Here is a 26,784-nt window from a genome sequence, read left to right on the forward strand (position 1 = left end):
CGGCAGGTCCACACTGAGGAGGAGGAGGAAAGGGAGTTCTTTGTGCTAATGCTGGGAATGAATGGCCATCTGCCTGTGTTGCTGATATAGGTGTTTCTGGCTGGGTAAGGGGAATATTTGGGAATGTGCCTCTGTGGGTAATGGCCATGTCTGTAAATTGCACTGTTAATGACAGGTGTACCTTTATTGATAAGAGGAATATATGCGAGGATGTGTGTTTGAGAGTGTTGTAACTATGTGAGGAAGGGCCTATGTTTGAGTATGGGAAGAGTTGTGCCTGTGTGAAGAGACGGCTTGTGGGTGAGGGGGTGCATTAAGGTATTGACACTGTGGGGGATGATGGCATGCTATGAATAATAGACCTGATTCACAAAGGTAACTTACATTTGGGAGTAAGTTCACTACTTTAGGTATTCACAAAGTCAGAGTGTAATCCTATTACAAACGTGCAAGCTACATGTCTCCAACCCAGAGTAATGCGACTGGCTTACTCTTGAGTGGGTGGGTGTTGTCTGTCCCTTTAACCCCTCACTGACCATCTCTAAACCCCTTGTACTGTTCCCCAATCCCATCCTCTTTAGTAGGATTTCTACCGCTACTACTAACATGTATACTTAAGTGTGCAGAGTCTCTGCAGTCAGGTGAAGAACTCTGCACACATAAGTATGGGTTAGGAGGAGACAAAAAACTGCACGTGGTTTGTGAACTGCAATTTGTATCATGTTTGTAATACTACAAAACATACTATAAAGTGCAGTTTGTGAAGCAGGCCTGGTATGTTTATGTGGGAGACAGGTGTCTATTGAAACATGTCTGTCTCTGAGGTGAATGTGTCAGTATACTAAAAATAATCTTAATCACTCACTTAGTATTTTCTTGGTCTTTTGAGCCTGCTCTTCATTGCTCGTCTATGCTCATCCCAATGTGTCTTTCATTGCCCCATTAGTCTGAGAGTGATATACTCATCCTCATTCTTTCAGACAGGCCCTGATATGTTAATTATTGCCCCTTTAGGCTGTCTCTGGTGCAATCATCATGCCCCATTTTGGCTACTGTAAATTTCCATTCTTGTTCCCTTAGGATGACAGTAATGCACTCATCATTGTCCCTTTATCCTCGCCCCTGTAGTTCATTTCTGCTCCTTTAGGCTGACCCAGTGTTTGCCCTAAGTTGGCAGGGTATGCCCAGACGTGGGTCCCTTGCTCACTTTGCCACTGGATTCAAGCTAGCCTTGCTGATGACGGCTGATTAGCCAGAAACTGGTCCCAGGATGCTTGTTTCCGGTCCAGGGAAGACATGGCTTTGCAAAGCTCGCCCCCAGTGTCAAGGGCAGGTCTCTTATGTGATGGCTGAAGCCTCCTTTTAAGGGGAAGGAAGGATCGACCACTTCCTGAAGCATCTCCAGACTCCAGATTTCTCACAGATAGTCAAGAGATGCAACTAGAAGTGAAGCACAATGAAAGAAAAAAAACGGATGCAGTAAAAAAAAAAGTCTTTCACAAGGCCAGTGCAAACATAGGAATGAAGATTGAAGAAAGAAGCTAGACATGAAGGAAAACTAGCAAGTCCTCCGAGTGAGCGACAGGGTCAGACTGGAACAAAGAAAAGGCCTGGGCATCAAAATAAAAGTGGCCCTCATTAGCGACAAAGATATCTTAAAAAAGCGGCCAACATTTGCAAATCCGCCCAAATTTGAACTTTTAAAGACACACTGTATAGGTATTTTAGCACCGTATGTGAGACTGCATGCATTTGTGTTTGCTGCAGGCAAACTCTGTGATAATATCGGAGAAATCAACACTAAAAACCGACCCACCTGACCATAAAACAGGCCCACAAACTGCTAAAAAAAACTTTCCACCCTCTATGAGACCAATCTATTGGGCACTGCCTGATCGCCCTGTAGGCCAGTCCGACCCTAGCGATCAACGGGAAAACAAGCATAACTACAATGCTAGTTTGAACTGTTTTGGTCTCCTTTTTATAGGCCAAAACAGGAAGTAAACTTGTAGAAAGAAAAAGGAAATCATATGCCGCAATGTTATCTTGGGCAATTCAAAACCTAAATACTAGTAAAAAGAGACCTTAACCAAAGGAAAAAATCTGTCATCAGCTTCTAAATTGTTAAACCCTAATCTTCCATGCCTGCAGCACTACAGAGACAACAATACACCCAGGGCTTGTGATTCTACAGAAAGTCTGATACCAGGAAGCAAACTTGTGCAGGAAACAGAGCACACAAACCCACGTAGCCTCAAACCAGAAAGACCCTGTATGGCAGCATAACACCAAAAACAAAGCAATAATACCTTCAATGATCTTAGAAATGCCGAACTGTGGGGCATATTATCAAGGACTGGTGTTAAAATTATCGCTGAGAAGCCCATGTTAACATCAGAACATGGACTTCAATGGGAATTAACAAGGGCGTATTATCAAGCCCATTATCGCCGTTTTATCGTCATTTTCCTGCCGATAAAACGGCGATAATTTTAACACCGGTCCTTGATAATATGCCCCTCTGACCCCAGGTAAGCGGGAGCAAACATGCAGTGAGGCATCATTGCTGCTTTAGGCTCACCCTGAAGCTTTTATCAATGCTCTTGACGGTTCATTCGGGTGTATTCAGTTTTGATCCTGGAGGCTTATCCTAAGGTGTTTGCTTCTTTAGGTTGACCCACTGTGTCCATCTGAACACAGACATTTAATATTTCATCAATGCTCCTTTAGAGTGGCCTCCATGATGCCCATCATTGGCTCTTCTATCTGAGCCTGTCTGGTATTTTGCCCTCTCCCATTGGCGGGGGTGTGGGGTTGGGTGTTAAGATATTGTGCTATTATATCATGCATTTGGCTGATCTCTCCTCTTCTATATTGTAGGTGACCCGCTTCTATCAAATACCTTCACTGAATCGGAGAGGACAGGAATTCAAGGGTCTCCCGGCCCTCCCGGACCAGTAGGTGGGTCTCTATTGCATTTTTCAGATGAAGGGATTTCAGGAAGGAGAAGATAAATGCAGAGTTGTCCCATAAACATTCATACCCAAGTAAACTTCGGAAAAATAACCTACTTCATGCTGTACATATTCTGACCACACACGGACGGAGGAGCAGTAAATAGCTTCAAGAGCTTAAGAGCGGAGCATCCCCCTCTAAAACCCTGTATCTCCATGGTGTAAGGGTGCCGACCTTGGCGTTAGGCAGCGAATTGTGCACCAATGCAGGAGGCCAGAAATGCACCTTATTTCACGAATACAGTGCATTCCTGACCTTTCACATTGGCGTGGGCCATGTACGCCAATTCCTCATAATTACATTTTTATGAGATGTTTAATGAAGATACTCCATTACAGATTTCAGTTATGCCTATTTGCTCTTTGCGCCTGCTGTATGTAAATTTGTTTCATATCTCAGTTTCTTTTACTTTTTGTTTTCAGGACCGTCTGGACCTCAGGGTGCACCAGGACCTGTAGGCCCCTCTGGAGAAAATGTAAGTGATTTGAAGCCGCGTGGTGCTGCTATACTCCCATCTCAAGTCAGGCATTGTCTGGCACTTCTGTTCTATTCTTTGGTGATAGGCACAGCTTTGTGCCACCATCATTCCATTACCTACAAGTCACTAAATAGTGTATTTCACTTCTTATCCACTGGGATGCACCTTCTGTTTTGTCAATTCTTCTATCCTCTTCCAGCCATAGACTGGTGCCTCTGTCCTCCTACTTCTTTTTATACGCAGGCTGGTGCCTCTGCCTTTCATTCTGCCAGACACCAGCTAGTGCCTCTCCTACCCTTACTCATCAAGAACCACTGTGGGCCTTTGCCAGCCCTATCCCTTGAGGCTTGTTCCCCAGCTAACTGCTGACAGGTTCCTCTATCGATTCTATCTCTTGTGGGTACAGACTTGGGCCTCTGCTCTCTCATCCCTTCATCCCTTTTCAGACATTGTTTAGTATCCTGTCCCCTCTGTACTCTTTCTTGGAAATCTGACTTCTGTTTGGCCGAGAAAAATGATATCCCCTCAAGAGAGTGAGCATGTGCAGTCTTTGTTAGCAGAGGGTGTATTTTTACCTTTACCTTTTTGTGCAGGGTTTACCTGGTATCCCTGGAACTCCTGGAACAAATGGCCTCCGAGGGGAGAAAGGCGACCCTGTGAGTTTTCAGATTTTTACATGTAATGAAGGAGCAGTAAAAGTTTCTTTCTAGGTTGTCATTCAAGATAATGAACAAATACAAGTTGTGAAATGTCTTGAGAGGGAAGAGGGCTGAACGTTTTCCTGGGTAACAAGAAGGCACCCTTTACTGATTGTATACATAGAATGTCTGGTCTACCATCTGCCTATTGAATGTTAAAGTTGGTATAAACATTTAAATGTCTTTTTTAACCCCTTCACTGCGGCGGCTATTACGCCGCAGTGCTAAGGGGGTGGGGGGGCCGCGCAGCGGTCCCGTGCTCGTGACGGAACCGCCCCGTCACGGCACGCGGGTGAGCTGTGCTTGTGACGGAACGGTTCCATCACGGCCCCGCCCGCTCAATAGAAAGCACCGCGCAGGTGCGGAATTCGCGCCGCGCAGGCGCGGCGAGCGGCCCGTGACGGAACCGTTCCGTCACCAGCACAGCCCACCCGAGGCTCGTGACGGACCGGTTCCGTCACGAGCATGGGAGGGGTTAAGATGCATAAATCAATAGCCAATGTGAAAGTGCAGTGGGCTTTTGAGACTACAAGTCAGAACAGACAGTTCATGACAAAGAATCCCTTCAGGGTAGTAAAAGTAGGATACAAATAAAATAACAATGTGGAGGTTAATAAAGTGGCTGGCATTTGTTTCACGATAATTAAATGGCTGCGGAAGATTATCTGGATGCTGCCTGTAGATACCCAGAAGACCGTAGTCAATGCGCTAATAACATCTAGGCTTGACTACGGTAACATTCTATATCTGGGCTCCAACTTAGCTGTAACCAGACGGTTGCAGCTTGTCCAGAACTCCGCAGCCAGGCTGTTGTGTAAGATCCCTAGGACAGCAAGGATCTCGAGCCACCTTAGAGACCTACACTGGTTGAAAGTTGAAAACCGGGTCCGGTTTAAGGCCTTGACCTACATGTTCAAGATTAGAGCGGGAACCGCACCACGGTATTTGCAGAAACTGGTTAAGCCTCATGTACCTGTACGCAATCTTCGCTCTTTAAATGGAGCAACTTTCACAGTACCCAGATTCAAACTGGCCCGAATGGGAGGTAAATCTTTTTCCCGCCTGGGACCAGTTCTTTGGAATTCCCTTCCTTTAGCCCTGCGGAAAGAGGAGAACTATGCCAGTTTTAAGAAACAAGTTAAAACCTGGCTGTTTAATAAATAACTGTTTAAATAAATAGCGGTTAATGTGTTGTCAACAGTTGCTTTCTGTGCTTTGTCCTTTTTAGCCATGGCGCCGGGAAACCCTTTGTGGGTATCTGTGCGCATTATAAATGCAAAAAATAAATAAATAAATAAATAAATAAGGTGAATCCAAAGGTGAAGCAATAAAGGTGGGTAATGGCCGATACTCAGGGGACTTTGAAATCATTTTTGAACAAATGTGGCAGCATGTTTCAGTAATTTGACATTTTTCAATGTCTCTCGGGTACATGAGGATATTGTGGGGGCTTACCCGACAAAACACTACCCACAAGGTGGGTGGGTTTATAGTAAGAGATGTACATGGGCATCGCAAAATCGGAGGAAGGTGCGCTGTGCGAGAACACGTAATGAGCACAATGACTAGGGGTGGTAAACACATTCCCTAGCGGGGGTCGGGAGCATAATTCCTAGCACCCCAACAGCCCATCTGCATCGATCTTCAAAGACAAACATTGTGTCTCACCTCATAATGACATCATGAAATGTGGCTGGCCTTACGGCCATCAGGACATTTTCAGAAATTCTACACACACCACACATTTAACTCCTTGAAGCAGAAAGGTACAGCAATCGTTTATGGCATAAATCAATTGAACACAACAATAAGTAGCGCCTCAGCCGCACCCATAGTCAGGCTCCTGAACGTAACCCTCTTACCTGCTTTGCAGTATGGGCACCAAGCCTTCCCCGCGGCCTGTGCCCCTGCCTTGGAGCTTATTCATTGTACCGGGCACAGGAAAATATTTCAACAGCCACACTATATCAGTCGGGCAAGACTAAGATTGGAATTTGGCCTGGTGAAACAATCTTTAGACTTTAAAGCTGCCACATCAGGGTCCTGAAGGTCCCTAGTAACTCATTTAAGACTCACTTGAAAAGCATCTTTGAGACTCAGAGTAACCCATGGCACCAGTATCTGCTGGATGCCATGGTGTGCCTTCAAATTGAAGAAACTGTGCTAAAGAATGGGGATGGTCCCTACACAGCCTGGAACAAGGCAATAAACAGGCACCTGAGGATACTCTCAAGGGACCAGGACTTCCCTAGATAACTCTGATATCCTACTCCCGCTGAATAACTCTTACCGGGTGAGAAAGCCACAACCATATCTATTGGAATCCAAACACAAACAGACCCGCAGAGCGATTCTGTGCATGCGACTATTAGGTTTACCAATGATAGAATTTAACCGTGCATGGGCCCATCAGGGTGGAGGGGCTTGCAGGTTGTGCAGCTACAGACACGAATCATGTCTGCACCTCCTGTGCTGTTGTCCCAAACTAGATATACATAGGAGGAAATTGCGGAAGCCAATCTTTCTGGCCCAAGGAACTCGAACCTACCTGGAAGCATCTATGCTCTGTTTCACTCAATCCGAGCCATGGGTCCCGTCAAAGCGCAGGAAATTTGTTGATGTACTGAGTGCCAAGCTGCACCCACATATCACGGATGTATGATGATACATCGCAAACACTTACATCGTGTGCCATAACATCGCATTTCTTACATCGCATGTCCCCTTAGATCGCGAGCAATCACAACGCATACCATAACATCGCACTTGTATAGCAATGCATGCGCAAAACCTTTACATCGCATACTGACACCCCGCATGCTTTTACATAGCAATTTTTACCCGTATGCGCAATCCCCATCACTGGACCCTAAGCCCTAATCCTTTAAACAGCTAACAGTACCCTAAAATATCGCTAACACTTCCCTAAACCCTAAGCCCTAAACAGTGAAGCAAGCGTACACTACGACCTCATCTAACACTTCCCTAAACCCTAAACAGTGAAGCAAGCGTACACTACGACCTCATCCCTAAGCCCTAATCCCCAACGGCTAAAACATGACCTATACTGCAGCTAGCCCTATGCCCTAACACAATCCGAAAACAGCACCTATATATCTAGTAGCCCTAGAAGCCCTAACGCAACCCAAAACAGGACCTATATACCTAGTAGCCTTAGAAGCCCTAACGCACCCCCAAAACTGCACCTATTCTCCTTGTAGCCCTAACACAACCCCAAATCAGCACCTATTCTCCTAGTAGCCCTATCGTAACCGCAAAACAGCAACTATTCGACTAGTAGCCCTAAGCCCTAATCCCCAAGCCCAAAACAGTACCTATACTGCAACTAGCCCTAAGCCCAATACGACCGTCCTCCTTACCTGTCTCTTTGTCGTTGTTCCAGCGTTGTCTCCCTGTCGTCTGTGTCCCCCGGAGCCTGCCTCGACACCCCCGTAACCCGTTTCGGTGCACGTCCATCACATGCGTTGTAAAACGCATGCGTTCTGAAAGCCATTGCCACGTAATGGCGTGCGTATACAACGCATGCATCGTAACGTCGCGTGCGTTGTAAATGCACGCGATGTCAATACATGCGTCGTAACGCATGCGTTGAGATGGTTGTTCCCCTCATATCACTCACTCATACAACCCTAAGACAGCCCAAAAGCTGCTAACAGATTATTGCATCTAAAAGGACTAAACTGTGTCAGTAGGGCAGGTAAGGTGTACTTAGCCTGGTAACGGTTGCCAGTGCAAGGACACAAGGAAAGTCAACTAGTCTATCACAACTATTCACCAGTGTGGCTGCTAGTGGGGGCACGATTAGTAAGGTTAACAGCTCCGCTACCCCACCGTGATAATCCTGACTCACAACTGCGGCCGCAACCATCATATGCACTTTGCCATGTGTTAATGTATAGGGTAAAAGGGGCATAAGGAGGATGTTGGATCACATTCTTTAACTTTATGAATGCTTTCTAGCATCTCTCTGCACTTCACAAAACACTTTGATATTGCACTTTATGCTGCTCTCACTTTTTAACAGCTGAAATATGCTTACGAATAATTGTGGTACTGGGAGTATGCACTATGGTAACACCTGTAACAAGTGCCTTTTGCAGGGAACACTAAGACTTAAGAGTAGCATTAATTTTACCAACATATTTGAAATCATAAAATTAATTTTTCCTTTAGCTAATGAACTTTTCTTATTATTTATCTTCTTTGCCTGCTATTTTAACATTTATAATTGTATTATCTTTTTGTATGGATACATGTATTGTTATGTGTTTTTTTTTACGATGCTAATCAAATGGAAGGGGGAGAAGGAAAGTGCTGATCCCTCAGTTTCCTTAGGTAATTACAAATAATCAAGAGGGAGTGATCACTTGTCCTGCGTGAACCAGGGTATGCAGGAGATCGAACAACGGTGTCTCCAAATTAAACCCTCATGCATGTGTAGGGTAGCGTGGTAAGCGGTATATCTTGATTCTCCGCTTTTCTGACACGTGTGTGCATAATCATCGGGTTTTCGGTATGCAGCCTCCACCAGGAGGATCTTACCCTCGGTAAAAACAGTAGTGACCCAGTGATGTGGAGGGAGTGTAGGACGATAAAAATCCCCCGGAGACCCAGTAGTCGGAATTTTATTAAGTCTGGGTTCGGGTGGATCCCATTAGGGGAATGCTCCAGTAGTGTGCGCTCTATTGAAAAAGTTAAGTTTTCAGGACGCACTAGCATTCAAAATAATTTAATTTAATTTAATTTAATTTAAATTTTTTTAAAAAATAATTTAAAATGGCCATTTTAAATTATTTTGAATGCTAGTGCGTCCTGAAAACTTAACTTTTTCAATAGAGCGCACACTACTGGAGCATTCCCCTAATGGGATCCACCCGAACCCAGACTTAATAAAATTCCGACTACTGGGTCTCCGGTGGAGGCTGCATACCGAAAACCCGATGATTATGCACACACGTGTCAGAAAAGCGGAGAATCAAGATATACCGCTTACCACGCTACCCTACACGTGCATGAGGGTTTAATTTGGAGACACCGTTGTTCGATCTCCTGCATACCCTGGTTCACGCAGGACAAGTGATCCCTCCCTCTTGATTATTATTTTTTTTTTTACTAAACAATAAAACTTGACTATGTGTATGGTTGTGGTTAACAGGCCTGTCTATAGGAAATCTGACCCCTCTCTGTTTTTACACCCCACCAGTTTTGGGAATTTAGACCCTGCCCTATTTACCTTAATTTACCCTCAAATGAATATAAATTACTTCCTGGCATATTCTGGAAGCCCTAACGTATATAGCGAATTCTCACAGAAGTCCTACTGGTCAGGGTGTAACCTCTATGGAGAAAGACTTCTGGTAGCCCAGTTCTAGTGGGAACATTCTTATTCAGGTCACACTCTCAGGAGCATTTTCCTGGAAACCGCTTCATGTTGAACCCTTCTTAGAACATTTTCCTAGGAATGCATTCCTTTCGGAAGCATTATACTGTGAATACCAGTTTTGTGACAGCATTCATCAGGGGCTCAGGGGCTCTGGAAGCTTGTTTTGGGAGTCCCAAAATTCTGTGAGTCCAACTCACTTGTAAATTAAACTCATTTGGGGTAATTTGACTCACCTTTCCACTCTTTTCCAGGGGCATTCTCATTGACATTCTCAGGCATTAGCCTAAGGACATAATTTATCAAGAATTGTCTCCCTCGGGTCCCTTGTACTAATAGTTATTATAATTTTGATAATTTTGTCGTCTTAGCTAAACGGGCTCTCCTCATCTAACAGGCGTAATCTGGATGCATAACTATCAACGGTGCACTCATTTTGAAGTTCTACTCTTTGCATGCAGTCTCCTGGAGCCTCAAGTGTTTAACTTTCTGAGAGCATTTTCCTTATATGGTCTTTCCTGAGAAAAAAAGGAAAGCTGTGCTCCTATGGGAACATTCATCTCTGAGCTTCACTCCTAAGGACGTATCAACTCAAAGTTTCAAATTTCGAGGCCACTTTTCCCCGGAGTCTGCCCTAATAAAATACTCCAAATGAGGCATATTCTCCTGTGGTCAGTCGTCTGAGATCATGCTTTGAGAAGAATCACAGTTAAAGGACTCTTATTATGGGCATCCTGTCCACTGGTATCATTATTGTGGGAGCTAGCATGCAGCTAACACATTGTTGGAGTGAAATAAACCCCTTGCCAATGAAATGCCATCACTAGTATACAAAGTGATATTAAAAAAGACACTGATACTTGCCTGGAAACAGAAGTGACTAGGGATTCACTCTTGTCTTGGAGAATTGACAGCGTGCCCAGAATAAGTATAATTGTGTTAAACTTAAGCCTTGGGTGGTCTGTTATTATTATATGTGCATCGTTGCTTTATACTCTTCTAATGGGTTTGAGCCATACGGTCTCACCTCTGCACCACTGGCCCAACCCTGTTCTGTGAAATTTAATTACAAACCTGTCTGCCTCAATGAAAACAGTGGAACATGGAGAGATAATTCCTTCAAAGAGAATACAGAGAAACATAAAAGGAAGTTATAGGTCTTTCAAGCTATGTATTTTGTCAGATGCTGGTACATTAAATTATTCTGAACCTTGAGGTAATTGGCTGACGGCTGGATTAAAGACTAGGGGGCCCATTAGGATGGCGGGCAGATTTCCCCCGCCAGGCTGGCGGTAGCCACCGCCAGCCTGGCGGGGGAAATCCGCCCGCCATCTGCACCTATATCCCCCCCCCGCCATATTAGGATGGCGGGGGGGAACCGCGGCGGACGGAAAGACCATCCGCCACTTTTCCGCCCCGGTCGCAAGGCGACCGGGGCGGAAAAGGTTTAATATGGTGGCGGTGTCTAATAGACACCGCCAGCCATATTATGATGGCCTGCTGTGGATGCCTTTCCGTGGCGGGCCCCCAGAGTGAAGGAGAGGTGGAGGGTGCATTTGCATAGACAAAGAGGCAGGCATCGCGCGGTGCCTGCCACTTTGTCAATGCAAATGCTAAAAATGCAGGATGTGCCTGCCACAGGACCCCCGCCCTTATGGCAGGCAGTCCCAAGCCCTGCTAGGATGACAGGCGGACAAAGTCCACCCGTCATCCTAATAGGCCCCTAGGTGTCTACGTCGCTTGGATGTCTGAAAAGAGTGATGTGGTGGATGTTGAGCTAGAGGAATGGGCGTATGAAGAGATGAATTATGGTTTAGAAATGTCTAACCCTCACACGAGCAAGCCATTTATCTACAGTAAATCTGAAGGACGGGTAGATAGTATCATAGAGGAATGATTTGGTAAATAGAGGCATACATGTGTGATATAGGTTGGAAATAATGGAAGATTGTTGGGTGCATTAAAAGGTAACACATTTTATAAAAACTGTAATAAACACATAAATTGTAACCACACCTCTCTCTTTTTGTTTCACTTAGGGGGCACCTGGTTATCCTGGTCAGCGTGGTGCTAAGGGAGAAAGTGTAAGTGAGGCAATGCAGCTTTAACACAAATCCTTCTCCAATGACCACAATATTCCAATTGTGGGAAATCTAATGTAAATCCTTAGTGGCATCACATTGTAAGAATTCTGCATTTGGACATTATCAACGTCCTTTTGCGAGATCTGAACTTTCTACTCACACTCAATTCCGATGTGGGACATGACAATTAAATCCTTACAAACGTCCCATTGTGAAACCCCAAAATTATATCCTCTTCTACTTCCTATTGTGAGACTCAACCACCTCCCAATATGGGAACCCTTTTTAAGAACCTCTCACAGTTCCTATTATGCAACCACATCTATCCTCATCCATGTTGTATTTTAGGATCTCCATCATTTGATTCTCACCCATATCCAACTGTAGGAACTAGCATTATATACTCGCCCATCATGGGAATCAACATTAGATACTCAACCACCTACCATTGTGGAAACCATCTTTTGAAATACTTCTTCCATCCATTGTGAGAATCAACAGTAGATAATCGCCCCCTTACTTTTGTATGGTTACATTTTCTATACACATATTGTGTGAATCAACTTTAGAAACTCACCCACTTACAATTGGGGGAATCAAAATTAGATACTCACCCTCCTCCCATTGTGGTAATCAACAGTAGATATTCATCCACCTTCCATTATGAAAATCAACATTATTTAGTCACCCACCCCACATTGTGGTAATGATCATTGGATATTCTTCCACTTCCTTATGATGGGTTCAGCATTATATACTCACCCATATCCCATTATTGGAATCTATATTAAATACTTCCTATAATGGAACCAAAATGTAGGCACTCATTATGAGTCAGGTAAAGCAGAATTACTTATGCCTACTAATCCTCCTTGGGTATAGGCCATCAACCAGGACTCTCCAGCCATCTCTATCCTGGGCTTTTCTTTCAAGCTGACTCCAGGTGTGCCCATCTCCTGCAGTCAGCCTTGAGGCCTTGGCGCCAAGTGTTTCTTGGCCTTCCTCTTTTCCTTTTCCAATGAGGGTTCCAGGTCAGGGCTTGTCTGGTGGTGTTTGATGAGGTCTTGAGGAGGCTATGACCTATCCAGCCCCAGCGTCTTGTCATAATCTCTTCCCAAGCAGGGAGTTGGAAAGGCTGCTGTCATAGTTTGTTGTTGCTGATGGAGTTTGGACCAGCATATTTGGAGGATTTTCCTCAGACAAGTGTTGATGAAGGGCTGGACTTTGTTGGTGGTGGTCACTGCTGTCCTCCAAGTTTCTGCTCCATACAGAAGGACCGATTTTACATTTGTTTTAAAAAGTCTGATCTTGGTTTGCAGCATTAAGTCCTTTGGGCTTCAGATCCTCTTTGGCTGAACTTGTTTTGCTGATTCTTTCCTTCACATCGGCGTCTGTGCCGCCCTGCTTATCTAAGACACTGCTGTACGGTAATTCCACATGGTAAAATCACACATAGTTTTTGCTTTAGGAGCAGCCACGACTCATCCCTCATTTTTGTTCTGACCAGGGGGAACATACAGTGGCAGAAAACATCTTCCCCTTCTCTCCCAACTCCACTGAAGATAAAACATACTTTGGTAATAAGAGTGGGGTGTTTGATGATTATGTATTTTCAGTCACCTGTACAAATTTATCCTTTTAGAAATACATTCTCATAGATAAGAACACTTAACTCAATCTATAGTCTGCTTTCAGATCTTCAAGCACTCGTAAAAGTCTTTAGTAAAATCTTTATGCACATGGTGCACCTAATGTAATTCTGTAAGTTCTCAGAATTGTTATACGAGCACAAAAAATAAACAAGCTGTGTGCCGCAGAGTCATTGCCATTCTATTAACAATGCAATTGTAAAGCTACTCACAATTAACCACATCCGTGCGGTCCAGATTCGCCGCCGGTGCTGAGCCCTAATGAAAATGGGCGTGGTCATGACGAAACCGTTCCGTCATGAGCATCGAAGGCGTTAAATGGTCAGTAGAAGTGGAATCCACTATGTACATCTGGGCACAGACCGAGGAGCATTTTTTATAAATGCATATACAAACAACTGACGACACAAGAAGCAAGAAGACACCCTCGCATCCTAATAGTACAGCCCTGATATAACTGTACCGATACTTATAATGATATGCCCATTTTGAATACACACTGCTTGCAGAAGTACCATTTCGGCCCACTTCTCTGAGAGCCATCTCAGCAGCCAATGGCTGACACCTCTTGTGGGTGGAATAGAGGGCTCCAAAAGTAGCCAGTCCCACAGCACTCCTCCTGGAATGTAGGAGAAAGACCACCTTCCTCACTAGGCAACGGGTCATGACTCTATCCGATGCAGTAGTGCCTCGCCACTCCAGCTCTTTACAGCGATAGAGGTCGCACGCTTCCCATGCTCCTCCTCATCAACAGCCAACATAGACTGCTGCTTCTGATGGGTGTGTGTCGAATCAGCCTTTGTTTAGAAGCCTCTTCTTGACATCTCTTGTATCTTTTTGAAAGTCAGCTCAGCAGCATCTTTATCTTTTTGAAAGTTATCCTCATCACCAGAATATGCTGTGTCTTCAGAGGAGGCACACATAAAGAATTAACCCAACATGGTGAGGTAAACAGGAATATTCCTTTATTGTGTACCAGCCATGTTATAGACCACAAGGCAATACATCTTGTCACCTTGACATTTGATTGTTTACTCTTCAATGTGTGGATGGGTCCTTTCTTTCTTCCAACGGCTCCACTGGAATTGCAGTTACATCAGGAAACTGCCTAAATCTTCTGCTTTTCTTAGATGATAACATGTACAATTCTATTGTGCATTACAATGTTACCTGGAAGCTCAGGTATGCTTTTGAACATCTGCCAAATAAATTATCACCAATAATTTATCACCTGTGATAGGCATCCTGCATAAAAAAAATACATGAATCCCAAGGAAATAACATCTCATATTTTATGGTCTTATGAAATGATGGTGCTCTGGTCTATCCAAGACTTTATTCTCATTCCACCAGAGAAAATAAATTATCAGCGGCCTTCGGTAGATACATACCCATTACAGAAAGTGTTATTACAGCAACATGGGCCTCTCCTCATGCTTTTTGTTAGTCTCTTGGTGCATCTTTCAGAAAATATGTAGTCTTTGGGCAGAAGAGTCTCTGGAACCGATTTACTTGAGGAATATTCTCAGCCAATTAAGAATATGGAAAATAAGGATGCAGCACAGGAAAAATACCTTCAGAGGGATTCGGGTACACTTGACTCTTGTTTCAACCGTCACTATACCCACCAACCCATGCCCTTAAAACACAAGCATGCTTGAAAACCATGTAGGAACTGAGTGAACTGCCTCACTAGAGCTCAGGAACACTTAAGGATTACCCTGCTGGGGTTTCAGGCATGTTTCAAAGTGACACGATTCATTAGAGAAGCTTGTTTCCGCTCCCATCTCAAACTGCAAGTAGGTCCTAACCAGATGTGAGGAAATAAGTGCAAGGACTAAGCCTACAGGAATCACCAGAGAGGTAATTGTTCCACGTGTAGCTAATTACATAGATTCCTCTTTCCCTTCATTTTTCTTTTCCCTGCTTAATTTTATTACAAGTATCTCATTCACCCTGTTTCCCTCTTTCGAATAATCGCTCTAGAACAGTGTCTTTGGCAGTCTTGCTTTTTAATTTTCTGTCACTGTTTACTGATTTTTCCCTTCCTTCTTGTTTTGATTGCACTTTCTATACTCTTTTCAACGGTCTCACTATCTTTTGCCAATTGCTATTTCTCCAGGTCCTCTTTCTGTTGTCTACACTCTATCCTCATTCATTTCCACATGCTGTTTTGCTTCTGCAGTCTTTGCCCATTCTAATCCTCTGCTCAAATTTCTATCCTATTCACGAATCTCTCTCTTTATGGTTCTGCTCACTCCATTTTTCAGCCCAACCTGTCTCCCTGACATTCACTCACTGCTTCTCTCTCATGTGCTCCTCACTCTCTGTTACTTTTCCCTCAGTATATACTGCCTTCCTCTTCTTGCCCCTCCTAGCCCCCTGTGATAATGAATGTTTCTGTTTTAGGGTGAGCCTGGCGTGAAGGGGGAGCAGGGCGACAGAGGCCAGCCGGTAAGGTGTACCTATTTTATGTTCAGGTTGTTTTGCTGAGACCTCTGTCTAGACGTCTACACCCCAGCACCTGGTCCAGCTGTCAAAACCTTGAACTGTGAGACATAGACCACAACCTTCTCTAACATGATGATCCATTCATATCTCTACAATAAACAGAGAACTGTTCAACGAGCCCTCCCGCCTTTACCTGTGCTTTGTAATCCATCCCTTCCTCTTCCAAAGTAGTGAAATACTATAGACCTCCCTCTCTTTTGCATCAGCATTCCAATCTAGCCCTCTAACTACTAAATTAGTATAATGTAAGACATAAATCTGTCTCCTTTACCCCAGTATTTTAATTTTTAATTTTTTATAAAATGATTTTATTGATTTTTCACCGCAACATCAGACAATTCCCTGCTGATATAGTGGGCTAACATTGGACCCTCCCGTAGCAACAACACGGTAATCCATCTCAGCCTACCATCACAGCATCCCTTAACTGGTAACAGTAGCATTACATCCTGCTCCACCCCTACATGTACTGTATCTCTGAAGAGTAAAACATGCCTCCCTCTCCTAACTCAGACACTCTAAACCAGTCCTATTTCACCGGTATCCCAATTACACTGTATTATAAGGCCACCTTACCAATGAAGTACCCTAAATCCTTCTATAATATATTTCTTTTGTTACAAGCTTCCTGGTGTACTTTGAAATCCTGTCTTATAACACAAATGCGTATAAATGCAAACCGTAGCTTTTCTATAGTACAAACCAATTCCTTTCACTAACCTCTTTATACGCTGCAGACCTCTCATACACACTAAGCACATTATCATTGAACAAAATTAATATTACGATTGCCAGATCAGATCAGAAGTACTGATGAAGTCTTCCAGGAGTCCATGATTCGCACACATTCAAGGGGTCAATATCAACCAGGCCTCATTATTTCTTGCAACAGGGGGTGGTGAGGGACAGAGTCTCTGAATTAAGCAGAATACTCTCACCCAGTCAAGAGATCAGGGCTAGATCCAACACCGTTTTTTAGCTCACTGCACCATCCAGTTTCAGAACCTGGCTGTATGCAAATTAGTCTGTTCCTGTCCCAGTGCATGATGGGAACAGGGCAAACCAAACTACAAAAGCCAATTCTTACACTGGGAAGGAAACAAGCTACCGGGGACCGGTTTCTGGCATTTCAGCCGTCTTCGGCCCGGCTTGCTTGAATCCTGATGGTGCAATGAGCAAGGGACTCACATCTGAGTATACCCTTCCACGCTTAGGGTGGACAAAAATATTTACAACAAGGGGTGGTGAGGGACAGAGTCTCTGAATTAAACAGAATACTCTCACCCAGTCAAGAGATCAGGGCTAGATCCAACACCGTTTTTTAGCTCACTGCACCATCCCAGTTTCAGAACCTGGCTGTATGCAAATTAGTCTGTTCCTGTCCCAGTGCATGATGGGAACAGGGCAAACCAAACTACAAAAGCCAATTCTTACACTGGGAAGGAAACAAGCTACCGGGGACCGGTTTCTGGCATTTCAGCCGTCTTCGGCCCGGCTTGCTTGAATCCTGATGGTGCAATGAGCAAGGGACTCACATCTGAGTATACCCTTCCACGCTTAGGGTGGACAAAAATATTTACAACAAGGGGTGGTGAGGGACAGAGTCTCTGAATTAAACAGAATACTCTCACCCAGTCAAGAGATCAGGGCTAGATCCAACACCGTTTTTTAGCTCACTGCACCATCCCAGTTTCAGAACCTGGCTGTATGCAAATTAGTCTGTTCCTGTCCCAGTGCATGATGGGAACAGGGCAAACCAAACTACAAAAGCCAATTCTTACACTGGGAAGGAAACAAGCTACCGGGGACCGGTTTCTGGCATTTCAGCCGTCTTCGGCCCGGCTTGCTTGAATCCTGATGGTGCAATGAGCAAGGGACTCACATCTGAGTATACCCTTCCACGCTTAGGGTGGACAAAAATATTTACAACAAGGGGTGGTGAGGGACAGAGTCTCTGAATTAAACAGAATACTCTCACCCAGTCAAGAGATCAGGGCTAGATCCAACACCGTTTTTTAGCTCACTGCACCATCCCAGTTTCAGAACCTGGCTGTATGCAAATTAGTCTGTTCCTGTCCCAGTGCATGATGGGAACAGGGCAAACCAAACTACAAAAGCCAATTCTTACACTGGGAAGGAAACAAGCTACCGGGGACCGGTTTCTGGCATTTCAGCCGTCTTCGGCCCGGCTTGCTTGAATCCTGATGGTGCAATGAGCAAGGGACTCACATCTGAGTATACCCTTCCACGCTTAGGGTGGACAAAAATATTTACAACAAGGGGTGGTGAGGGACAGAGTCTCTGAATTAAACAGAATACTCTCACCCAGTCAAGAGATCAGGGCTAGATCCAACACCATTTTTTAGCTCACTGCACCATCCCAGTTTCAGAACCTGGCTGTATGCAAATTAGTCTGTTCCTGTCCCAGTGCATGATGGGAACAGGGCAAACCAAACTACAAAAGCCAATTCTTACACTGGGAAGGAAACAAGCTACCGGGGACCGGTTTCTGGCATTTCAGCCGTCTTCGGCCCGGCTTGCTTGAATCCTGATGGTGCAATGAGCAAGGGACTCACATCTGAGTATACCCTTCCACGCTTAGGGTGGACAAAAATATTTACAACAAGGGGTGGTGAGGGACAGAGTCTCTGAATTAAACAGAATACTCTCACCCAGTCAAGAGATCAGGGCTAGATCCAACACCGTTTTTAGCTCACTGCACCATCCCAGTTTCAGAACCTGGCTGTATGCAAATTAGTCTGTTCCTGTCCCAGTGCATGATGGGAACAGGGCAAACCAAACTACAAAAGCCAATTCTTACACTGGGAAGGAAACAAGCTACCGGGGACCGGTTTCTGGCATTTCAGCCGTCTTCGGCCCGGCTTGCTTGAATCCTGATGGTGCAATGAGCAAGGGACTCACATCTGAGTATACCCTTCCACGCTTAGGGTGGACAAAAATATTTACAACAAGGGGTGGTGAGGGACAGAGTCTCTGAATTAAACAGAATACTCTCACCCAGTCAAGAGATCAGGGCTAGATCCAACACCGTTTTTTAGCTCACTGCACCATCCCAGTTTCAGAACCTGGCTGTATGCAAATTAGTCTGTTCCTGTCCCAGTGCATGATGGGAACAGGGCAAACCAAACTACAAAAGCCAATTCTTACACTGGGAAGGAAACAAGCTACCGGGGACCGGTTTCTGGCATTTCAGCCGTCTTCGGCCCGGCTTGCTTGAATCCTGATGGTGCAATGAGCAAGGGACTCACATCTGAGTATACCCTTCCACGCTTAGGGTGGACAAAAATATTTACAACAAGGGGTGGTGAGGGACAGAGTCTCTGAATTAAACAGAATACTCTCACCCAGTCAAGAGATCAGGGCTAGATCCAACACCGTTTTTTAGCTCACTGCACCATCCCAGTTTCAGAACCTGGCTGTATGCAAATTAGTCTGTTCCTGTCCCAGTGCATGATGGGAACAGGGCAAACCAAACTACAAAAGCCAATTCTTACACTGGGAAGGAAACAAGCTACCGGGGACCGGTTTCTGGCATTTCAGCCGTCTTCGGCCCGGCTTGCTTGAATCCTGATGGTGCAATGAGCAAGGGACTCACATCTGAGTATACCCTTCCACGCTTAGGGTGGACAAAAATATTTACAACAAGGGGTGGTGAGGGACAGAGTCTCTGAATTAAACAGAATACTCTCACCCAGTCAAGAGATCAGGGCTAGATCCAACACCGTTTTTTAGCTCACTGCACCATCCCAGTTTCAGAACCTGGCTGTATGCAAATTAGTCTGTTCCTGTCCCAGTGCATGATGGGAACAGGGCAAACCAAACTACAAAAGCCAATTCTTACACTGGGAAGGAAACAAGCTACCGGGGACCGGTTTCTGGCATTTCAGCCGTCTTCGGCCCGGCTTGCTTGAATCCTGATGGTGCAATGAGCAAGGGACTCACATCTGAGTATACCCTTCCACGCTTAGGGTGGACAAAAATATTTACAACAAGGGGTGGTGAGGGACAGAGTCTCTGAATTAAACAGAATACTCTCACCCAGTCAAGAGATCAGGGCTAGATCCAACACCGTTTTTTAGCTCACTGCACCATCCCAGTTTCAGAACCTGGCTGTATGCAAATTAGTCTGTTCCTGTCCCAGTGCATGATGGGAACAGGGCAAACCAAACTACAAAAGCCAATTCTTACACTGGGAAGGAAACAAGCTACCGGGGACCGGTTTCTGGCATTTCAGCCGTCTTCGGCCCGGCTTGCTTGAATCCTGATGGTGCAATGAGCAAGGGACTCACATCTGAGTATACCCATCCACGCTTAGGGTGGACAAAAATATTTACAACAAGGGGTGGTGAGGGACAGAGTCTCTGAATTAAACAGAATACTCTCACCCAGTCAAGAGATCAGGGCTAGATCCAACACCGTTTTTTAGCTCACTGCACCATCCCAGTTTCAGAACCTGGCTGTATGCAAATTAGTCTGTTCCTGTCCCAGTGCATGATGGGAACAGGGCAAACCAAACTACAAAAGCCAATTCTTACACTGGGAAGGAAACAAGCTACCGGGGACCGGTTTCTGGCATTTCAGCCGTCTTCGGCCCGGCTTGCTTGAATCCTGATGGTGCAATGAGCAAGGGACTCACATCTGAGTATACCCTTCCACGCTTAGGGTGGACAAAAATATTTACAACAAGGGGTGGTGAGGGACAGAGTCTCTGAATTAAACAGAATACTCTCACCCAGTCAAGAGATCAGGGCTAGATCCAACACCGTTTTTTAGCTCACTGCACCATCCCAGTTTCAGAACCTGGCTGTATGCAAATTAGTCTGTTCCTGTCCCAGTGCATGATGGGAACAGGGCAAACCAAACTACAAAAGCCAATTCTTACACTGGGAAGGAAACAAGCTACCGGGGACCGGTTTCTGGCATTTCAGCCGTCTTCGGCCCGGCTTGCTTGAATCCTGATGGTGCAATGAGCAAGGGACTCACATCTGAGTATACCCTTCCACGCTTAGGGTGGACAAAAATATTTACAACAAGGGGTGGTGAGGGACAGAGTCTCTGAATTAAACAGAATACTCTCACCCAGTCAAGAGATCAGGGCTAGATCCAACACCGTTTTTTAGCTCACTGCACCATCCCAGTTTCAGAACCTGGCTGTATGCAAATTAGTCTGTTCCTGTCCCAGTGCATGATGGGAACAGGGCAAACCAAACTACAAAAGCCAATTCTTACACTGGGAAGGAAACAAGCTACCGGGGACCGGTTTCTGGCATTTCAGCCGTCTTCGGCCCGGCTTGCTTGAATCCTGATGGTGCAATGAGCAAGGGACTCACATCTGAGTATACCCTTCCACGCTTAGGGTGGACAAAAATATTTACAACAAGGGGTGGTGAGGGACAGAGTCTCTGAATTAAACAGAATACTCTCACCCAGTCAAGAGATCAGGGCTAGATCCAACACCGTTTTTTAGCTCACTGCACCATCCCAGTTTCAGAACCTGGCTGTATGCAAATTAGTCTGTTCCTGTCCCAGTGCATGATGGGAACAGGGCAAACCAAACTACAAAAGCCAATTCTTACACTGACATGAGTCCCTTTCTCACTGCTCCATCAGGATTCAAGCAAGCCAGGCCGAAGAAGGCTGAAATGCCAGAAACCGGTCCCCGGTAGCTTGTCTCCTTTCTGGTGAAGAATTGGCTTGGTAGTTTAGTCTGCCCTGTTCCCATGATGCACTGGGCCAGGGACAGACTGATTTGCATATAGCCAGGTTCTGAGCTGGGATGGGGCAGTGAGATAAATAACGGTGATGGATCAAGCCCTGATCTTTGGACTGGGTAAGAGTGGTCTGTTTAACTCAGACACTCTGTTCATCACCACCCCCTTTTTGTAAATCGTTTTTGGCCACTATAGGTGTGGCAGGGTATACTCAGACATGAGTCCCTTTCTCACTGCTCCATCAGGATTCAAGCAAGCCGGGCCGAAGAAGGCTGAAATGCCAGAAACCGGTCCCCGGTAGCTTGTCTCCTTTCTGGTGAAGAATTGGCTTGGTAGTTTAGTCTGCCCTGTTCCCATGATGCACTGGGCCAGGGACAGACTGATTTGCATATAGCCAGGTTCTGAGCTGGGATGGGGCAGTGAGATAAATAACGGTGATGGATCAAGCCCTGATCTTTGGACTGGGTAAGAGTGGTCTGTTTAACTCAGACACTCTGTTCATCACCACCCCCTTTTTGTAAATCGTTTTTGGCCACTATAGGTGTGGCAGGGTATACTCAGACATGAGTCCCTTTCTCACTGCTCCATCAGGATTCAAGCAAGCCGGGCCGAAGAAGGCTGAAATGCCAGAAACCGGTCCCCGGTAGCTTGTCTCCTTTCTGGTGAAGAATTGGCTTGGTAGTTTAGTCTGCCCTGTTCCCATGATGCACTGGGCCAGGGACAGACTGATTTGCATATAGCCAGGTTCTGAGCTGGGATGGGGCAGTGAGATAAATAACGGTGATGGATCAAGCCCTGATCTTTGGACTGGGTAAGAGTGGTCTGTTTAACTCAGACACTCTGTTCATCACCACCCCCTTTTTGTAAATCGTTTTTGGCCACTATAGGTGTGGCAGGGTATACTCAGACATGAGTCCCTTTCTCACTGCTCCATCAGGATTCAAGCAAGCCGGGCCGAAGAAGGCTGAAATGCCAGAAACCGGTCCCCGGTAGCTTGTCTCCTTTCTGGTGAAGAATTGGCTTGGTAGTTTAGTCTGCCCTGTTCCCATGATGCACTGGGCCAGGGACAGACTGATTTGCATATAGCCAGGTTCTGAGCTGGGATGGGGCAGTGAGATAAATAACGGTGATGGATCAAGCCCTGATCTTTGGACTGGGTAAGAGTGGTCTGTTTAACTCAGACACTCTGTTCATCACCACCCCCTTTTTGTAAATCGTTTTTGGCCACTATAGGTGTGGCAGGGTATACTCAGACATGAGTCCCTTTCTCACTGCTCCATCAGGATTCAAGCAAGCCGGGCCGAAGAAGGCTGAAATGCCAGAAACCGGTCCCCGGTAGCTTGTCTCCTTTCTGGTGAAGAATTGGCTTGGTAGTTTAGTCTGCCCTGTTCCCATGATGCACTGGGCCAGGGACAGACTGATTTGCATATAGCCAGGTTCTGAGCTGGGATGGGGCAGTGAGATAAATAACGGTGATGGATCAAGCCCTGATCTTTGGACTGGGTAAGAGTGGTCTGTTTAACTCAGACACTCTGTTCATCACCACCCCCTTTTTGTAAATCGTTTTTGGCCACTATAGGTGTGGCAGGGTATACTCAGACATGAGTCCCTTTCTCACTGCTCCATCAGGATTCAAGCAAGCCGGGCCGAAGAAGGCTGAAATGCCAGAAACCGGCCCCCGGTAGCTTGTCTCCTTTCTGGTGAAGAATTGGCTTGGTAGTTTAGTCTGCCCTGTTCCCATGATGCACTGGGCCAGGGACAGACTGATTTGCATATAGCCAGGTTCTGAGCTGGGATGGGGCAGTGAGATAAATAACGGTGATGGATCAAGCCCTGATCTTTGGACTGGGTAAGAGTGGTCTGTTTAACTCAGACACTCTGTTCATCACCACCCCCTTTTTGTAAATCGTTTTTGGCCACTATAGGTGTGGCAGGGTATACTCAGACATGAGTCCCTTTCTCACTGCTCCATCAGGATTCAAGCAAGCCGGGCCGAAGAAGGCTGAAATGCCAGAAACCGGTCCCCGGTAGCTTGTCTCCTTTCTGGTGAAGAATTGGCTTGGTAGTTTAGTCTGCCCTGTTCCCATGATGCACTGGGCCAGGGACAGACTGATTTGCATATAGCCAGGTTCTGAGCTGGGATGGGGCAGTGAGATAAATAACGGTGATGGATCAAGCCCTGATCTTTGGACTGGGTAAGAGTGGTCTGTTTAACTCAGACACTCTGTTCATCACCACCCCCTTTTTGTAAATCGTTTTTGGCCACTATAGGTGTGGCAGGGTATACTCAGACATGAGTCCCTTTCTCACTGCTCCATCAGGATTCAAGCAAGCCGGGCCGAAGAAGGCTGAAATGCCAGAAACCGGTCCCCGGTAGCTTGTCTCCTTTCTGGTGAAGAATTGGCTTGGTAGTTTAGTCTGCCCTGTTCCCATGATGCACTGGGCCAGGGACAGACTGATTTGCATATAGCCAGGTTCTGAGCTGGGATGGGGCAGTGAGATAAATAACGGTGATGGATCAAGCCCTGATCTTTGGACTGGGTAAGAGTGGTCTGTTTAACTCAGACACTCTGTTCATCACCACCCCCTTTTTGTAAATCGTTTTTGGCCACTATAGGTGTGGCAGGGTATACTCAGACATGAGTCCCTTTCTCACTGCTCCATCAGGATTCAAGCAAGCCGGGCCGAAGAAGGCTGAAATGCCAGAAACCGGTCCCCGGTAGCTTGTCTCCTTTCTGGTGAAGAATTGGCTTGGTAGTTTAGTCTGCCCTGTTCCCATGATGCACTGGGCCAGGGACAGACTGATTTGCATATAGCCAGGTTCTGAGCTGGGATGGGGCAGTGAGATAAATAACGGTGATGGATCAAGCCCTGATCTTTGGACTGGGTAAGAGTGGTCTGTTTAACTCAGACACTCTGTTCATCACCACCCCCTTTTTGTAAATCGTTTTTGGCCACTATAGGTGTGGCAGGGTATACTCAGACATGAGTCCCTTTCTCACTGCTCCATCAGGATTCAAGCAAGCCGGGCCGAAGAAGGCTGAAATGCCAGAAACCGGTCCCCGGTAGCTTGTCTCCTTTCTGGTGAAGAATTGGCTTGGTAGTTTAGTCTGCCCTGTTCCCATGATGCACTGGGCCAGGGACAGACTGATTTGCATATAGCCAGGTTCTGAGCTGGGATGGGGCAGTGAGATAAATAACGGTGATGGATCAAGCCCTGATCTTTGGACTGGGTAAGAGTGGTCTGTTTAACTCAGACACTCTGTTCATCACCACCCCCTTTTTGTAAATCGTTTTTGGCCACTATAGGTGTGGCAGGGTATACTCAGACATGAGTCCCTTTCTCACTGCTCAATCAGGATTCAAGCAAGCCGGGCCGAAGAAGGCTGAAATGCCAGAAACCGGTCCCCGGTAGCTTGTCTCCTTTCTGGTGAAGAATTGGCTTGATAGTTTAGTCTGCCCTGTTCCCATGATGCACTGGGCCAGGGACAGACTGATTTGCATATAGCCAGGTTCTGAGCTGGGATGGGGCAGTGAGATAAATAACGGTGATGGATCAAGCCCTGATCTTTGGACTGGGTAAGAGTGGTCTGTTTAACTCAGACACTCTGTTCATCACCACCCCCTTTTTGTAAATCCTCATTATTTCTTGGCCAGGGCCATTATGTGTCCCAAGCTTTCCGCAACCATAGTCTCTTTTTTGGCCTATTCTCCCAGTTACCAAGGACTGTAGGGGCAAATCCAAGGAACCTGGAGCTTAACAAAGGTAAAGCAGTTACATTAACTTCCCCGGAGCTCTGCCTTTGCTCCAACTCTGGAGAGTCATACTTCTTTAGTGCAAAAAATTTGCTCCTTTCACTATCACCATTTGTACTAGGTCACCAACAAAAGTATCAACTATTTTGCAATCCACCAAAACATTTCCAGCCCCCAGTCACAATACCGGTATCACATATGATAAGGAATTTCATTTTGTACACACCAATCATCTTGCAGAGAATGGTAATTCACCCATTAACATGCAAAGAGAATCTTGATTTCATTTAAGACAACGAGGGCTAACATTATGCAATAACCTTTGATTGCTGCCCCAACATGCAGCCCTTTAAAGAACATTAATACATCATAAAACATTAGAATGTACAGTGACTATAAATTTCCAGTGCACACAGTCTTCATCCTCTTTAAGGTGCAACAAAACAAGATAACTTATTTTTCTGCCAATCCTTACAAAGAGTTACCTGGAAATAAAAACTCAAAATTAATCTACAAGCACATGATGCCAAAAATATCAATCAATAAAATCTGCTAAGCAGTTAACATGTTTAAAAATATATATTTTTCTTAAATTCTCTCCCAATTGTGGATGAAGAATCTCAACCTTCCCCCCAACTTTTACATTGGAAAAACCAATAGAGCTCAACTTGAGATCCGGGGCCCTAAGGCCTCAATCTTCCACCATGGGATCTTGAATTTCTCCCTTTCTGAGGGTAAAAGCTTGTCTCGGAGTGGTAGCCCCTATTGTAACCGCCATGGTTTCTGGCATACTGGGTATAATATTGTAACATGAATGAACCATGGCTGACAGCCAGTCCCCTCCTTCCAGGCCGTCCAACAACAGCCCTTGAGCGGAAGACTCTTGGTTTGAACCTTGCTGAATGCAGTAAAGGTCAAAACATATTTTCATTGGGACTTGACAAAGCTTTCCCCAAAAATCAGTCCCTTCGGATCTCCCATGTCCTTTCTATTGGCCAAAGGCAGCTGGTATTCATCATCATTAGGACTGTCTTCCTCCTCTCATCCAATTAGGCTTGCATTCCCAGCATACAAATGGTGCGTTGTGCCCAACCTCTCAACAGACCTACAATCAACCTGTCATTTTTTATCCTAGCCTTTTCGTCCATATCAAGAACGCTAGTCAAAGAATCTTGACATTGTCTCTGGCACTTCTCGATCATCTTCCTCGGATCCCTGCCAAGCTTAAACAAAACGGCTATGAGCTCAGGATCCAGGTTGAGAGTAGAACAGATTGTGTCACCAGTAGAAGGTCTAGGGCACTCCACCCAGAGCAAATTGCAGGTATCTTTGTCCAAAGACTTCCTGTCCCAAAGCTTTAAGAATTTGGTTACATGGCCAGTTGGCCACCATTCCGCACTCCGTGGATGTCTTATCATGGTAGGATTAAACTTTTCCCCTGAAGGGGTCTTTTACTTTAG

General features: G+C 45.5%; 1 protein-coding gene across 3 annotated transcripts in view; it reads left to right on the plus strand.

Moving 5' to 3' along the window:
* Positions 1 to 26,784, plus strand: part of EMID1 (EMI domain containing 1) — a 451,838-nt gene that overhangs the window by 390,426 nt on the left and 34,628 nt on the right. For all 3 annotated transcript variants that reach the window (XM_086951002.1, XM_086951000.1, XM_086951001.1), the window contains exons 9-13: positions 2,881 to 2,961; positions 3,438 to 3,490; positions 4,087 to 4,149; positions 11,632 to 11,676; positions 15,735 to 15,779. In XM_086951002.1, the coding sequence (XP_086807128.1) occupies positions 2,881 to 2,961; positions 3,438 to 3,490; positions 4,087 to 4,149; positions 11,632 to 11,676; positions 15,735 to 15,779 (287 nt within the window). The remainder of the gene's footprint in view (positions 1 to 2,880; positions 2,962 to 3,437; positions 3,491 to 4,086; positions 4,150 to 11,631; positions 11,677 to 15,734; positions 15,780 to 26,784) is intronic.

This window comes from Lissotriton vulgaris, unplaced genomic scaffold (genome assembly GCF_964263255.1).
Source record: "Lissotriton vulgaris unplaced genomic scaffold, aLisVul1.2 SCAFFOLD_852, whole genome shotgun sequence".
Taxonomy (NCBI): Eukaryota; Metazoa; Chordata; class Amphibia; order Caudata; family Salamandridae; genus Lissotriton; species Lissotriton vulgaris.